The following is a 17,611-nucleotide window of genomic DNA, read 5'->3' as shown; positions in this document are numbered from 1 at the left end:
TCATTGGTCCTGCATCTGTCCCTGACCCCCTACTCTGTGACTGGCTCACTAGACTAATGTTCCCTCTATTTTTTGGATGTTTTTAATGTTCCCTCTATTTTTTTGCTGACTGAGCAGAATACTATGGTGGCTGCATGGGAATGGCTGTCAGCATCTGGAGCGCTCAGTAGTGACATCATCATCACTGCCAAGCTCTGCAGCCTTACAATTGTGAGTTGCAAAGGGCTTTGATACAAGCTATTGATATAAGCTTCTGCCAGGTCAGCAGGGGAGGATAGCCCTTGCTTTCCCGATAGCAGAATGGCATGGGAGCATAGGGAGATAGCACAAGAAGCAGGCGATCCCAAACAGAGCCAAAGAAGTAGACACGGGCTTGTTTGTTGCAGAAGCATGTACTGGTAAAAGGAGCAGGCAGAAAAGTACAGTCCAGAAGTCAGGGATAAAGCAGGTCATAGTCACGATAAGGCAGTCCAAATCAGTATAAAAACCAGCAGCATGACAAGCAGAAACCCCACCACAACAACCCACATCTGGTGTCTGTTCTTGCCTCCATACATACTGGGGCCGGCCAATCAGAGTAGGGCAACCTCATAGTCACAAGACAGTCTTGTGACTCACTCTGATTGGCTGTCCAGTGGTGCATTGCACCATTCCTTCATAGCCTACGTGACTCAGCACTCATCTCTCCCCAAGTCACATGACTCCCACCTGCAACAGGTGCTGCTTTGCTGATTGCTTCAGGCCCAGATATCAGGGCCTCCTGCCACATCCTGACTAATAATGATCTCAAGCCTGGGATGCCAAAAACCTGACAGCTTCAATACAAGCTACAAGGCCACACAACTTACAGGGGAGACTGCCTTGGATATTACACTGATGGCACATGGACATCATGCTGACAATGGGCCAATGTTGGGAACTTCTCCATGGGAGTGCTGATAGAAATTTTAGAGGGTTAACCTAACTTCTCTTCAGATGAGAAAAATAACTGAAATAAGAGCCAAGAAAAGGATGACTGTTTTTGTTAAAAAGGACAGGAGAAGCCATTATGTCAAGTTGACCTGCACAAAGAGAACATACACGTCATAGCTTTCCCAAAAGGAAAATTCCAGGGTCTTGTGTAACCAAAGTTGTGGTACATAAACTTTGCCTTAGAAGGGTAAAATAACTTTCTAGTTAGGGCTGGAACCAGGCACCAGTGTCATAGTATGCTCAAAAAGGAGGTGGAAGTGACATGCAGTGTCACATGGGTGTCTTGTTTGTTTCAAAGTATAAATATGAGGTTCTGGGTGTGGTTCCCTAAGAATCTAAGAAAGAGGCCTGTGTCCACACTGAATTTATCTGGCTTGTATAACTTTGTAAATAGCTTTAAATAAAGCCTCTTAAACGCCTTTAAAAAGGTCTGTGCCTGTTTAGCATTGACTTAATGACAAGAATCCGAAAATCTTTCCATCAGTGCCATGGGTGACAGGTTGTACATGGTTTTCCATGGATGCTTTCAGAATTGTTGGGAAGGGTTATACCAACATTACTGGGAGGGTTGCACTGGTGTGGCATTGCCTAGAGAGGTTTAGGATACGACAGACATTGCACTGGCATCCATGTGATGTTAGCGCATCGTCCAAATAGGACTGGGCCTTAAGCCACTTGTGTAAAAGAAGGTGTCTTTCAACAGACATTAAGGTACAAGGCAACACTCACACAGGGGAAAAATGTATAAACTGCAGCAATACCTTTAGCTTTGCTGTCCACTTCATCTCCAGGTAAACCCAGCCGTTTTCCCCCAAAATTGGAACCTAATGGCTTGAGCGCAGCTCTTTGCGATCTATCAGCCCGCTTTTTAATGAGCAGCATTGATGAAGACAAGGATTCACAAGATGAAGGAACAGTGTACTCTGCAAAGGTGTCAACACTACTGCCTCTCAGCCAGTTAAAAGAGCTTCTTCCACCTGCAACAAGAAGAAAATATCAAAATACAAGGCACAACACATATAAACAAGAGTTGCCCTTTCCCTCTTTCAAATACTATACTTTTGTTTATAATTCAGTTACAGTCCAAAGTATTTAGATTAGAGGTTCCCAAACTCTAGCACTGGGACCTACTTTTTAAAATGACACTCTATCAGAACCCACCTAGGTTTACCAGACATTTAAAAAAGGAGATCTAGAAAGAAATATTTTATTTATTTACTTATAAGTAATAACCCGAAAAAAGATCCTGAAACATTTATCTCGCTATATTTACACATGCTTACAAATGTCAGGAGCTGAGCTCTTTGCAGGGTAATTAGCAGTTACAATATTTGAACTCTGAATAGCCTCAGGGCTTGAGGCAATTAGTTATCTGATCTTTCCATCACACTTTGACGACACACCAAAAATCAGATTGGGACCCACCAGTTCTGACCCACAGTTTGGAAACCACTGATTTAGATAATGACACTGAGGAAGGCAGAGTCAACACGAAAACTGAAACTTATCAATACTTTTTACAAGGTACATAGATCTAAAAGGGCTCACACACACACTTACTGAAATTTTGTGTGGGGGTGAATTCATATTCTTGTTGGGTAGCCCTCAGCTGACCACCTATAGTTCCATGAGCCAAAAGGGACCCTTCTTGCAGCTGATACCTGCTGGTATTCTGGGAAGCCTGGGTTTCCACAAACAGAGGAGTAAGAACAGTACTTCGGTAACGCCAATCCGCATCAACAGCAAAATCCTAGAGATGAAAAATAAAAAGAATTGAAAGCATTTTTCCTCATCACTGTTCTATTATAACAATATAAGTACAGGGGCCCCCATATCCATGAATCCCGTATCTGAGGATTTACTTATCCACGGATCAGGTTTGTGGGCCCCCAATATGCACCTCAGACAGGTGCCCCCTCTGGATGAAAGAGGACCTCCACTCCCTTCATCTCCTAAGCCCAGCAGAGGCCGTACATGTCCGTTCATGGACTCTGTAAGGCTCAGATTGAGCCTTAGGTGAAAAAGTCACTTCTGCTTTTTTCATAAAACCGGAAGTTATGTTTTTAATGCCTTATATAAGGCTCTGGGAGGCCCAGGATAAGCAGAGGGGGCATGCCTGTAATATTAAGTTTGCAATCCTAGGCAAATATACTTGGGAATAAATTCCATTGAATTAAACGGAGCTTAAAAACAAACATCTAGAGGACTGGGCTACACATGATATTACTAAATAAAATACATTCAGTTTTTTAACTAACAGCGCAATCCTAACCATATTGTGAGCCAAGGCAGCTATCCTTGCGCCAGCTCCAAGTGTTGCAAAAATGCCATAAGGTAAAAACGGCATAAGGTAAAAACAGGAGCCAGCTGGGCCAGTAAGAAGGCCTGCGCCGGCCCAGCAGCACTGGCTAGTGCAGGTAAGATATACTTTATTTTCTAATAATATCACATTATTCCAATATAAACATCAAAATTCTAAGCCCTCCAGTATGGATGGCTTACTTCTTTTAGAGCATAGAATGAACACATGGAAATCACAATACCACCAAATGAATCTCCCTCTAGACTAGCGGTTCCCAAACTTGTGGGTCGCAGCCCACTAGGGGAAATGGAAATAGGCCATTCCCCCTTGGGGAGCAGCCCAGGAATGGATGTCCTGATGGCACCGCAATGATCATGGCGCCATGGGGACTCGGGGATTTAAATGTACCTGGGGGATCGCGAGCCTTCTGGAGGGTCCTGAACGCTCACAGCCCCCTCCAGAAGCCTCCCCTCTGCTGCACTGATTCCAGTTTGTGATCCGAGCTCCGACTGCTGAATGGAGCTCAGTGCAGCAGCAGGGAGACTCACAGAGGGGTAATTCCCCTCAGTGCCATGATCACTACAGCACTGTCAGGGCACTCCCCCCTGCTACCCGCCTCCCCAGCAACAGCTTAGAGGTTTCCCAATTCCCTTGGAGGAGCTTGGAAACCCCTGCCCTAGTCTAAGATTATGAATATTGAAGACTATCCTATGTTACCTTATTATAAACACAACACACTATAAATTCACCTGAAATTTGCATTCTGAAAGTGGATATTCAAACATTTTTCTGGAGTAATCTGGGCTCTTGCTGGTCATTTCAAGCAGAAAATCAGTAGCTAAACTCAAATATTGAGCTTCAATTTTGGCCGAGTATAAAGAATTTAACAAAGTCAACATACGATCAAGGGTATTTGCTGGTAATCTAGTTTCATCACTCCAAAAATTCCTAACAATCAATCTGTAAAAGGAAAATATACACATGCTTGTTTGAAAAATGAGCCATAATACAATAATGTCAAACTAAAAGAATTCTTATGGTTTTTAACATCAGGATAAAACACAATGAAAAAAACATAATGGTATGTACTAACAATGTCTCTTTAGACTGCAGTCCCAGTTCTATCCCCAACCGTGTTTTAGCATGCAGCTGCATCAATGGAGGTTGTGCTGCATGTTCTGATGATGGGGGGAGGGGGGAGAACTGGATAGCCTGCAGGAGGTAAATAAAAATATTTTTTTTAGTAAATATTTCTTACTTACTCCAGGTAGGCTGCTTGATCACATATGGGTCTCCTCGGACCTAAACCTGCTACATAGCTGGTGCAAGTCCCAGGAGAACTGGGGGCGAGGTGGGCATGAAAATAGGGGTAAGATCAGGTGTGTGTGACCGCAGCTGGATACAACCCTCCCAGACACACCCCTTTGGTTTCTTCCCCAGTACGCCCTATTAACTACCACACACACCTGAACTCACCCCTCCCCCACCAGCTTACCTGCATACTGACAGCTGTGGCAGCAAGCTTCCAATGCTGCTGCTGCTTTGTGCCAGTGGCTCTCTATGTGCACTGTCAAAAAGCACTTTACAACACCAGGACTCTGACCCAATGGATTGAGCCATATGGATTATATATTTTTCACTCATTAACCTTGTAAGATCAGAATTTTTTTTTTTAAATCTTCATCAAGGCAATCACATGAAAATGGGAATTTAAACTTACTAGCAGAATTTCTTTCTTATTTGTTAGAACAAAAATGTTTGGACTACTGAGTAGAATTGCTTATTTGGAATGAGTTGTGAGGAAATACTGCCCCCAAAAGAGAGAAGGCCCAAACTTGGAAAAGCTCTACTTTCAAAACTCAATATTCCCAAATCAAGGCAGAAGAAAACCTTTGCTTTAATGAAATCTTTTAAAACTCCAGGATTAAAAAGTGTAGTCTTCCACTGCAAATAAATTCAGTATTTTTTTTAAATCCATGCTCCAGAAACAAAAGTGTGAATCATTTCATGACGTGCTACTATTCAATAGGCAATGTAACAAAGCTTGCAAGCTTGTTCATTGGAATGAAATCATCTTTACAATCTCACTATAAAAATTGAGTTTTATGACCTATGCTTGGAACAAAAATATTTTGCACTTGAACTTCAATTGCATCACTCAACCAAATATATATTACTCACTGTAGTCCAGAATTGTCATCAATCAATCCTTGAAGTAAAGCTTCTTTTACTATTTTAAACACATTTGAGGACTCTGGATCTGCCTGGCTTTCAGGATCCCTTATGTAAAAGAAAACACAAATTAACTCAATTTCTCTCTCTCTCTCTCTCTCTCTCTCTCTCTCTCTCTCTCTCACACACACACACACACACACACACACACACACACGTACAGAACAGTGATATACAACATGGAAATCACAATACCACAAAATGAATCTCTCTCTAGATCAGTGGTTCCCAAACTTGTGGGCCACAACCCATCAGGGGAACTAGAAATAGGCCATTCCCCTTTACGGGGAGCAGCCCAGAAATGAGTGCCATGAATGGAATGGTTGATTTTTTTTTAACAACATGGATTCTAATTCTTTGACACAACCATGGTCTTCTCACCCGAATAAATATATGTCAAATTGTTGGATTACTGCTGGCCATGAAAACCTACGAACATATATGCACAACATTTATTCAGTAAAGCCTATGCGACTAGTCATGCGATTAAAACACAAGCAACTGAATGACGTTCAAGATCTTAACTGTCAATGAGATAACTTCTAATGGCTAATCTCCTTGTCTCCCCAAGTTCCTTGTCTGGCTGGGCCTACTGTGAAGGTTTTCCATACCTTTTTTGTCTGCTTTCCTAAGAACTTCTACACTCCTTCAGTCTCCTCCACACATTTTTCTCCTTAGGTTTCACTTGCCCCTTTTCAGTCAGCCGCCCTGCCTCTGGATGCTATTCCTGCTTCCAAGCTCTCAGCTCCCTCAAAATTCCTGCCTCTGTCTTCAGTTCACAGTTTGTCCTTTTCCCTAAGACTGGTTTTCTCAGTTCTGGTTTTATCAGTCAATTTTTTAGCAACACCTTGTACCTCCCCCCCCCCTTATCTTCTCAGCCCTCTGCCTTCTGTACTTGCTTGTACAAAGATCCCAATCCTATAGGCTGTTAATGCCAACACTGCAGCCACAGCGCTGGCACTGGGTGTCATAAAAGTGCTGTAAAGTGCTTTCAGACACTGAGAGATTAAATGGTACTGGCAGGACAGTTAGTGCCGTCTTGTAAGTCCCTCATCCTAGCCACTGGAGCAGTGTTGTGCCAGGCAGTGGGGGGGGGCGGCATTCTGGAGGCAGTGTTTCAGGGTGGGGAAGGGTAGAATGGGGTGGATCAGGCCCAGGAAGGGGGTGGGGATGCAGGGGATGGTGGACCAGGCCTCCACCACCTGCTGGCCTTACACAGGACTACTTAGTTCTGTGCCAGCTATATAGCTGACTAGAACCAAGCAGCCTCATTGAGTAGGCTGGAGTGCTACTGAAGAGACCTCCTGCCTGCTCAATTGCAGCACTAGATACAATATAGGCCTGGCAACCTCACTATGCCACCACTGCATAGAATTGAGCTGTAAGTCTCAGTCACTAAAGAGAAGACTAGCCCAAGACAGCACCCCACAAACACTGAAAACAGGAAATGAATAGGGAAAAGGTCGCCTTACTGATGGGGATTAACACACCCACTGTTACTGTATCGGTCTCGTTCACATGCCACCATTCTTCCAGCACAGCTGACTCTACTTGTCTCCCAGAAAGATTCAGAATTCTCAACAGAGCCTGGCTTACTAAAAGGAGCTACTTTTCACATGATCAATGGAACATATAGCCAGGCTGATTGAAACATTGTTAACAATAACTGTGCATGAATTCCTACCTGTAGTTATCATATATCCACATGAGAATGTCATACATTCGCCCCCGACATAATGCTGAGGGATGAGAGATGAAGCCTGTTATGGTAGGTAGAAGCTCTTGTACTTCCGCTGGTTTCAGTTTAGGTAACATCTTGAATACAATATCTAAGCAAACTATTTGTCTCTCATCATCTCTGAGAAAGAAAAAGAACAACTACACTGCTTCCATTATTCTTTAATATTAGTAATTTGCAGAAATGACAATTAAAGAGTAACATTTAGAAATTTTATTTTTAATTACAAGAGATGCATTTATTCAACAGATTTGTATTCACTGAAGAACATAAAAGTCCTGCTGGATCAGATCAAAGGCCCACCTAGTCCAGTACCGTTTTCCACAGTGGCCCACCCACTGCCTCTGGGAAGCCCACAAGCAGAAGAGAAAGGAATTCTTTTCCACCATGGCTCCTCTGCAACAGGTACTTAAGAAGCATACTGCTGCTGAACCCAGAGGTAGCGCATAGTTATGACTAGCAGCCAGTGATAGATATGTCCTCCATAAATTTTTCTAATCCCCTTTTAAAGCCACCCCAGCTACTCTCCATCATCCAGCCTAATTACATGCCGCATGAAGATGTACTTCCTTTTGTCCATTCTACATCTCCTGCCAAACAGTTTCACTGAATGACCCTGGTACCAACATGGTGAGAAAGGGAGAAAAAATCTCTAATACCAGGCAACATTTTATAAGTCTCAGTCCTGTCTCTCCCTTAATTGTTTTTTTTCCCCAAACTACAAAGTCCCAAACATTGTAGCCTTTCTTCATAAGAAAGATGCTCCAGTTCTCTGATCATTCTGGTTACCTGCTTTTGTATCTTTTCCAACTTCACAATCTCCTCAAAGTGTAGTGACCAGAACTATACTCTGTACCACACCATAGATTTGTACAAAGGCATTATAATACTAGCCGTCTTATTCACTTTCCCAAAGAACACAAGCATGGAATTTGCCTTATTCATAGCTGCTACGCAGTGAGTTGACGTTCATTGAACTATGTATCATGTCTCCCAAGATTTTTTTTGCCTGGTTTGTCACTGACAGCTCAGACCCCTTCAGTGTATACATGATGTTGGGTTTTGTTTTTTTTTTTTGCCCCAAGTGTATCACAATTCAATGCTATCAACAAGAAGCATGGCTTTAGATACAGAAAAAGTGCAACAAAGCTAGGCTTTACAGATTTACCTTTACTGAATGTGGAAAATTCCTCCTTGAAGAATTCGAATAGAACAAGGCCAGCATTTCAATGCCAGTAGCCTCTGTTTTCCCAGTCAAAAAACAAACAAAAAAACCACACCCCTAAATAAGTACTTGTTCAACTTCCTTTATATGAATGGGGTTTGTACAGGAATGTTTACCAACTGTACTATATGCACTAGGACTTGACAGGAAATGTGGGTTAGTTACACCTTTCCTTACCTGTGATTCATAATCTGAGTGAAGTCCTTGCTCTTCAACAGTAAGTACAGGTCAGCAATTTCTTCGGCACGGCACATTACTACTTCCAGACAATAGGTTTTCATCACCCCATGAAGTTTTGGTATCAAGAAGAACACTGTATTCATAAATCTGTGCATGACCAAGAACCAGAAGGAGCAAGATGTTATAAATAAAGCTACTTAACTGAATATACAATATGGGATAAACATAGTTCTAACGTACCTATCAGCAAGTGGAGGAAACGACTTTGTCACTTTATTCAGGCAGACAATAAATTTGTCATCTTTGGAATTTTGATGCTGCTGTAGTTGTTTTATGACTAAGTCATAAACTGGACCTTCAAATATCTGAAAAATTGAATATATCATCATTATATACATGGAAATGCCAAAAGCTCAACCTGCTGTCAAAAATTCTAGTAATATCAACAGTAGTATACTAGAATTTTTGAACAACAGGCTGAGCTTTCGGCATTTCCAGGCATATCTTTTTCTAGGATTATATAATTTCAGGAGAATTCACACACTGATCAGTTACTAACTACGTATAATAATAAGAATAGTAAGAATGGAACTATTTTAGAGACAGAATCCCTCTCTCTACCAAATACTACAACCAACAATGGTTTCCTTATATTCTTCTCAAGCTCTGACTGCCTACTGTTAGAGATAGAGTGCTAAACTAGATGGCCTTTGCTGAGATATAACATAGCAATTCCTACATTTTATTACAGTAATATTTATTTTATCTTCCACTTTCTTTTCAGAACATTTCACTAGTACTGAAATTCAAGGGACTCGTGATGATGATTAAATACAAATGGAGCTTTAAAAGTATGCCATAATATGCATTTTAGGTGCCAGCTTTAAAAATAAAATAGCATACAATATATTTAGAAAATAAACTCTTTGATTAGTGATCAACTATAGAACATATTTATAATATGTAAATAATAATATAAGAGAGTCAGCACTCACATTTTCCTTCTCAGCAATATATTGAAGAACCAGTCCCAGGACTTCTGCTGCAGCTGCATATATTTCCTTATAACGTATAAAGCCTAGGTTTTTAGCCAAAGCTTGGAAATATCTAGCATAAATAAGAAACATCCAAATATGTATATCTGAAAAACATGTCTTCCACAGTGATGACACTGCAAAGAATTGTCTTTAAAGCTTAGGCTGTTCTTAGGCTGTAATCCTATCCACACTTTCCTGGGAGTAAGCCCCATTGACTATAATGGGACTTATTTCTGAGTAGACATGCATAGGATTGGGCTGTAGGTTGCTTAGAAAAGAAAAGTTGACAGTTGTTTTTCTTACCTCACATTGTCTATTTCACACTTAGGATCATAGGGAGGCAAATTATTAGCAAGAACAATTCCTAACAACTGAATTCCCACTGAGTTGTCTTTTGTATTGGGATCTCCACCAGAGAATTGTTCAAATATTACCCTGTAACAAACAAAAACAGAATATAAAGAAAAACTGCAGATTGACAACTCTAGAAAGAAACAGAAATGGTCTAATTCACAATTAATGCTCAAGGTTCATAAAGTTGAATATTTTCAAAAACTATGGGTTGGATCCAGAGGAGGGGCGGGGAAAGGCAAACGGCAGTTTGGCTCACATGAGAAAGATTTAATTTCAGCATTACCTCACCCCCACCGTCAGCTCCTTTAGTTCCCCACCATCAGTCTTAATAGGAACTTGAATCCAGAGAGCTGTGGAATGTTCTACAATATTCTTGATAGTCCCCTACCACAGGATAATTTTTATAGGGGGTGCTAGAAGCTGCAGCACAGGATGGGAAAGCTCCATTCCATGTGAGGAACAGTGCTCTCTGGATTCAAGTCCCTATAAAGACCAACCCAACACCCAGTTTTCCCTTTGGGTTGTCTGGTCTTCTAAGGGCATGAAACCCACTGACCTTCCATTTCAGTAGGTTATTTTGCAGTCTGGGTTTCATTTTTCTCATTTGTGTAATTTTCATAACAATAGAAAAATGGCAATGAGTAAACCTATAAGTTGGAATTTACTCAACAAGCAGTTGACAACAAGATTTGGTACTTGGTAAAGCTCAACATTTACCCTAGCTGTATACTGCAGCTGATACATTTACTTTTATTAGATTATTTACCTGTAAGGTATACTGAGACAGTCTTTCCAGCACTCTACTACAGTCTTGATAATTTCTAGATTATGTTTGAACACCGCTCTTTTCTGGTGAAATGCATTCTTCATCAAGAATTCAAGTAACCTGTTAGCTAGAATTTCATCCTTGATATTTCCCTAACATGAAACAATCAAAAAGCAGTGTTGCTGTTTTACACACCAGAACGTGCGACTGATTATAAAGGTCACAGACAATGAGCAAAGTGAAACTGCAAGGTTCAATCTAGTAACATTAATAACAAGTCTTTGTGGTAAGTTTAAACAAAATTGTTGGACACACTGTAGACATTTTTAGAAATGTTAAATAGTAGCACTGGTGGTACATTTCTTGCTTTGCCTTAAGAATTTAACACATGCATGAATTAATTTGAGCTGACCTTTCTATGTAGTAAGCTATCTATGTTTTCAGTTTGCTCTAGCAAAATATTTTTATGGAAGTTTGTTTCACATTCCAGCAATCCATCTTCAACTTAACAACATTAACCCTATATGCTCACATTAAGAGAAGAATCCTTTCTACCCTGCTAAGGGCACTCAAGGTGGTTTACAAATAAAATGATAAAACAATACTAAAAAAATTGACATACAATTAAACAAGTGTATTTGACATACAATTAAACAACAATTAAAACAAGTGACCTATTCTGTGTCACTTAATTCTTCTGTAGCTGAACAGCACTGAACTATTCAAATCTACATAGGACTGCCACAGTTTAAATTATAAATACCTTATAAAATAGACTTGCAATATCATTACCAACTTACATTTAGTGTGAGTAGCATACATGTATTCACCTAAAGAGTCTCTTCAGACAGTGCTACTAACAGTTTAATACATGGCACTAAACTTCCAGAGTTGCTTCTTAATAAAAACTGATTATTTCAAGGAGAAGAAAACTAACTAGCTATTTGCCTTACAGCCCAATTCTATGCACACTTACTCAGAAGTAAGTCTTATCATAATCAATGGGATTTACTCCCAGATAAACATAGGATATAATGCATAGTATTGCAGCTTTCATCAGTAAGCAATAACACACCTCCACCTCACACCAAATTCTTATTAAAATACATTCTGCAGTTCCTTACTTTGGGAGTAGCAATACTAGCCCAGGAAAGCAAGGTGACTACTATCTCCACCACCATGTAATGAATCCCTTCTCCTCCATTATCCCCAGAAACAATCAGCTGCAACAAGGGGCCTATCCACTGCTTCGCATAAGGTTGAAAAACCTAGGGAAGAAAAATGAAAAGTAATTTGTACAAGTGTCACTCTAGAACAGTGGTTCTCAAGGTGTGGGTCGGGACCCACTTAGTGCTTCGCAATCCAATTTCTGGTGGGTCGTGAGAAGCTGGCCACAGCCATCTTGGAAGATGGCAAAAGACCTAAGCGGCACCATTTTGGAAGTGGGCAAATCCTGGGCGGTGCCATTTTAAGCTTCCCGGCATTGAGACGTAACTATGAGTGGCTTGTGCATACGCAAAGAAAGCAGTGTGCTGCTTTCCCCCAGAAAGCGTGCTGCTGCCTTCCAGCTGGACCTCCCTCTGCACTTGGAGGCTTCCCTCAGGGGGGCCAATCGCAGAGTGCAGGCTTGGATTGCAGGCAAAGAAGGACCAGGAGAGACGTAGATGAGCCAGCCAGGCTTCTCCCCACCAACCTTTGTCAGCTTGGCTGCCCTGATGGGATGGACTGTCTCAGGGTTACAAGACAGAGCAGCTCTCCCGCCTCCCCCGCAGCTGGACTGGGCTGCAGAGTGTAGGCGGAGACCTGAACAGAGCTTGGGTGAGTAGAGGCAGACCCACGTGATCCCCCGTCTTGTGAGCCTGACTTGAAAGCAGCATTGCCGCCGCCACCACCCCACTGCCGTTCTCGTCCTCTGCATCACAACCTCTCTCCTTCTCTGAAATCGCCTGGAAGCCACGATCCTTTCCTGTCCTGGCTAGCATGTCCTCTCTTTATATCTTTGCTGGGGTGTGGGGGGATCCCTGGTTGCCTGGCTGCCAAGAGAGCACCCGAGGGGGGGGTAGGGCAAGCCTGGCATGTGGGGGGGGGGAAGCACCCAGGGAGAGTGCTGCTCCCCAGATGCTTCTCTGATGTGCATCCTTCCCCTCTTCCTACTTCTCTCTTAGGCTGCAATTCTTTCTACTCTTACCTGGGAGTAAGCCCCATTGCCAATAATGGGAGTCAATTCTGAGTAGACGTGCTTAGGCTTGGGGGAGATGAGGGGAAGCGTCCCTGCTTATCTTCCTTCTGAGGGGGATAGTACTGTTTTTATTTCCTTTATTGACAAAAGCTCAAGCTACTTCTTGTATTGAGGTGCATGAGTAGGGTGCACTTGTTTCTGGCTAGTGCTGAGCACAGTATCAATAGCCACATCAATGTTTGTTAATTTCAAGCGCAATAAAAGAAGTAGCTTGAGATTTTTTAAATACAGAAATAAAAACAGTAGTAAATAAATACACAAATATTTTGTTCCAGATGTTTTATTTTTTGCTTGATAGCAATGGTAGCGAGGGCATGGAGAATTGGAAGAAGCTTCTGAGCTGGAATACTGTCTCTTGTCATTTACAGTTTGAGTTTCTAGGCAAGAACTTCCTGCTTGATGACATCACTTCTGGCTCTGACATAACAGTGATGTCACTTCCTGTTTGATGATGTCATTTCTGGCTATGACATTACTTCCAGGTTGCTGACAGCACTTCCGGTGGGCCCCAGACAGATTGTCATTCTCAGAAGTGGGTCCTGGGCTAAAAAGGGTGAGAACCACTGCTCACTGTACTTCCTAGTACATTTATAACATAAATAATTTAAAACAAAAACATTTATAATTTATGATGCAATACCAAAAATTGACTCACTTCTTCTGTATTCACAATGAGCTTTGCCACAAAGAGGCGAATATTCAGTGGTACTGATGGATTCCCCAGTTTGCCATGCAGAAACTTCATCCATGGAGGAAGGGCTGGTGAAATTTCACCCTACGGACAAAATGATACCATAGATTACATTGTTAGTCATTTACTGCAAACTGCATTTTAGAAAACTATATGGAAACAGCTCTAGCGTTTTTTTCCTAAGGTTTCCGCCTAATATCAACCTAACCCTAAATGTGTCACTATTAGGAGAAAACCTCCGAAGACTTTGAGCGTAATGTCCTAAGAAGCAAATCATCAAATTGAAATACTACTTAATGCAAGATGCAAGTATTTCATGGAACAGGCTTTCTTACACCACTAGGATATGGAAGTTGGAAATCTTTGGATTTAGAATTGATGGTTAGCAGTGACAAATGTAACAAGGAGGGGAGGCTATCCCATACAAGCCAATAATCAAAGGAGTGAGCCAGTGTCTCTTATTTGATTGCTCAGTGGTACACGCACACCAACTGCTCACAAGTAAAAAATTAACATGTCACAAATACTTCGCAGGAAGTATAAAATCGCACTTTCTAGTACTGGAACAATAGCTTTTAAACCATCAGGACTTCTCTCTCTCTCTCTCTCTCTCTCACACACACACACACACACACACACACACATCCCTTTTCTCTTGGAGATCTTTCCTAATTCAACTAGACAAACTATGGATAGGATAAGAACGTATTGGCTACAGATACTCTATATTCAAATAAATACAGTTTGAAGACTTTACAAGATGACTATCATTTAGAAGTTGTGCTGAACTTCCATAGACTTTACTTGCTGAACAATGACAATCCTACTAGAAATCCTACTAACCCTAACCCTAACCCTAAGGCCTTGGAAAAGATACATGTTAACTAATACGAACATTCTGATGGACACTGACTTTTTCAACAGTGGGTGTGATGTTATTTCTCTGCATATGTTTGATCAGGGTTGTCATAGAGGCCATACATTCATGCTGGTTGAGCTCATCCATTTCCAATTCCATAACATCGCCTGGAACCACAGATTCTGCAGTCTCCTTTTTAAAAAACAAGAGGATTAGGTTCCAAAGGTGCAATGTTAGCTTAACAAAGAAACATTGAAATTAGACTTACAGTGCAATTCCAAACTGCCTAGTGCCAGTGGAATGACTGCAAGCTGTCACAAACATACCAGAAAGCACGTCACAACAGCGCAGACACTCCTTGTGCCGGTGCTAACGCCTGCACCAGCCTGCCAGCACCAGATCCAAGCAGAGTGCCTGATGGAGCAAGTAAGCTATCGCTGGGCAGGTGGGGTGCATGGGTGACGACAGCAGAACAGAGGCAGGGAGGGGGTAGAAAGGGGCTAGAAGAGAGGAGGGGTGGGATTGGCAAGACCAACTCTCATAGCATGCTGTCCCTCTTCCTGGGCCTGATTTCTCATCAACATGAGATTGCTCAGACTGCACTAGTGATTTTACTGGCGTGGGCTCAAATAGCCCCACTGTGGGTGTTGGGGCCCACCCTGGGGAAGTGGCTCATACTAGTGATGATCTTATATTTGTTATGAACAAGCATACACAATTAAGGTCACAGAGGCTGCAGTTCTATGAACACTTTGAAAGTAAAGCCCATCAAATTAATAAAATTTACTTCTTGGGATTGCACTATAAATGGATTACAGGTCGCGTATTCCTTATCCAAAATGCTTGGGACCAGATGCTTTTGGATTTTTTGAGTTTTGGAATATTTGCATATATACAATAAGGTATCTCGAAGATGGACCCCAAGTCTAAATATGAAACACAAAATTCATTTATGTTTCATATACACCTTATACTCATAGCCTGAAGATAATTTTATATAATACTTTTAATAATTTTGTGCATGAGACTAACCCATCACATGAGATCAGGTGTGGAATTTTCCACTTATGGTGTCATGGCGCTCAAAAAGTTTTAGATTTTGGATCAGGGATGCTCAACCTGTATTTTTCAAATTGGAAACCCATAATAGTACAGTAATGTAAGAAAAATGGGAAAATATGGTCACACTTGTAGTTTCCCCACAGAATACATAAATCAAGTCACCTTTCTCCTGAACTGGGAACTAGAGGCAGTAGGATTTTGTGAATTATATGAAAAACTCTGCAATCCAGTGGAGAAATCAAATTGATTCATTTCCTCACTCAGGCTGCTATCCACCATATATGATGCAGAAGCCAAATAGCGTGGTTCAGCTAAAGAAAAAAGATGTAATCTGGTTAAACTAGAAGATTAATCAAGGATTGCAAAATTGGCCATCTAGCAAAATGACAGTATTGCTGCAGAGTTGTCCTTGCATGTGTTCTGGTCTAAGTAAAACTAGTTTCATGCACCACATTACTGCCAATCAATCAAACCTATCTATAAAGCAGTAAGTTAGATGTTTAGATCCCAGTGCAGGATCCCTACATGACAGGTGTAAGTTTGCGGTGGCTGAGGGTGGCCAGCACTGGGGGTTGGAGAGGGTGGCAGGAGGGCAAAATGGGGGTGATGAACTGGTGGGCAGACGAGGTCTGGGTGGGGATGGGACCAGCCCTGGCAACTTTAGGCCAGTTCCTAACCCCCACTCCCTGCCAGTCCAGTGTTACATCAGGCTGCTTTGATTTGCACCAGCTATTTTGTTGCAGCAGCCACTTCCTAACCTGCACTGGATATGGTGCAGACCAGTTGGTCTACCTATTTTAGCACAGGTTAAGATCACACAAATCTTAGACACACACACAAGCCGTAGTCACACAAATACTGAACTCAGAGACTTGTTAGTCATAACTACTTTGTCACATTTATTTCAACACAGTTAAGGCATGGTGAACATTAGTGAGCTCAGCACTCAAAGGGTATTAAAATTGCTTTTTATTTACTAACATTCTAACAACTAAAGGAAATAGTTCTATCAAAAATTTTTGAGTGCCCTACTAAGCAAAGTATGCTTCCTGTCCCCATATTAGCTGCATTTGTATTTTAAAATATCACTTAATGCTCAGTGAAGCTGTCATCCTGAGAACTCCCTTCCTTCTAGAACATTCATGTAGTGCAGCTTTCTTGCTCCTCTAACTTCCTCCTCAAAATCCACTTTTTCCATAATATCTGTATCTAAGTAAACAAAGCAAAAGCACATGAAACTTGATTCATCTTATTCTTCCACTCTCTTTGTTGTCTCTACCAACACAGACATTTAGATTAGGGCAGCCCAATCCTAAGCAGCCTGGCGCCACTGGGTGCAGTAGTGCCAAAATGGCTACCGCTATATCCAGCAGGGCCAGGGAGACTGCTGGAGGTCTTCTTGGGGTAAGGCAATATTTGTCCCCTTCCCACGAGGAAAACCCCAGGCGGTACAACGGGGCTAATTGAGTCTGCACCACCTATTTTGCTGGCATAGTCTTGAGAAGCCCCATGTTGGGTTTTGCACCCCGATGTTGCACATAGGATCCAGCGCAGGAGGCCTCCACATGTCCCACCCCCCTCTTGAGTCAGTCTCTCCCCCCATCCCTAGAATGTCGCTAACATCCTTTATGGCACATTTGTGACACTCAACGCTGGCAGTACACTTGTACCACCGGTGCTTGCAACGTTAGGATTGGGCCAGAAATCTCTTTGTGCAGAAATCTAATTTTCGCTTATATTACTCTGTAAACCATTAAATGTATGGATTGTTTTATATCAATAAATCAACACAGCCTTTTAAAAATAAAAAGAAATAATTATACTTGAATCAGCACTTATCGCTTCCCTCCTGGCCTCCTTCCTAATTGCAATGTATCGTTTCTTTTTTTCCAATGGAACCTAGAATTTAAAAAAAAAATTCAAAAGTGATCCAATCTTCTTGCAGCTTAACAAA

At 41.6% G+C, this 17,611-nt stretch overlaps 1 protein-coding gene across 1 annotated transcript in view; it reads right to left on the bottom strand.

Annotated features, from left to right (window-relative positions):
• Window positions 1–17,611, bottom strand: part of PRKDC (protein kinase, DNA-activated, catalytic subunit) — a 121,630-nt gene that overhangs the window by 38,476 nt on the left and 65,543 nt on the right. The window contains exons 45-59 of the mRNA XM_066624419.1: window positions 17,481–17,556; window positions 15,820–15,968; window positions 14,650–14,787; window positions 13,701–13,820; window positions 11,931–12,074; window positions 10,807–10,958; window positions 9,990–10,121; window positions 9,645–9,756; window positions 8,890–9,014; window positions 8,647–8,796; window positions 7,191–7,364; window positions 5,456–5,554; window positions 4,024–4,234; window positions 2,533–2,722; window positions 1,734–1,949 (exon numbers count right to left, since the gene is read on the bottom strand). Coding sequence (XP_066480516.1) covers window positions 1,734–1,949; window positions 2,533–2,722; window positions 4,024–4,234; window positions 5,456–5,554; window positions 7,191–7,364; window positions 8,647–8,796; window positions 8,890–9,014; window positions 9,645–9,756; window positions 9,990–10,121; window positions 10,807–10,958; window positions 11,931–12,074; window positions 13,701–13,820; window positions 14,650–14,787; window positions 15,820–15,968; window positions 17,481–17,556 — 2,188 coding nt within the window. The remainder of the gene's footprint in view (window positions 1–1,733; window positions 1,950–2,532; window positions 2,723–4,023; window positions 4,235–5,455; window positions 5,555–7,190; window positions 7,365–8,646; window positions 8,797–8,889; window positions 9,015–9,644; window positions 9,757–9,989; window positions 10,122–10,806; window positions 10,959–11,930; window positions 12,075–13,700; window positions 13,821–14,649; window positions 14,788–15,819; window positions 15,969–17,480; window positions 17,557–17,611) is intronic.

This window comes from Tiliqua scincoides, chromosome 4 (assembly GCF_035046505.1).
Source record: "Tiliqua scincoides isolate rTilSci1 chromosome 4, rTilSci1.hap2, whole genome shotgun sequence".
In the NCBI taxonomy this organism is placed as follows: domain Eukaryota; kingdom Metazoa; phylum Chordata; class Lepidosauria; order Squamata; family Scincidae; genus Tiliqua; species Tiliqua scincoides.
The sequence above is the reverse complement of the archived record's forward strand: the minus strand, read 5'-3'. Positions and strand labels throughout refer to the sequence as shown.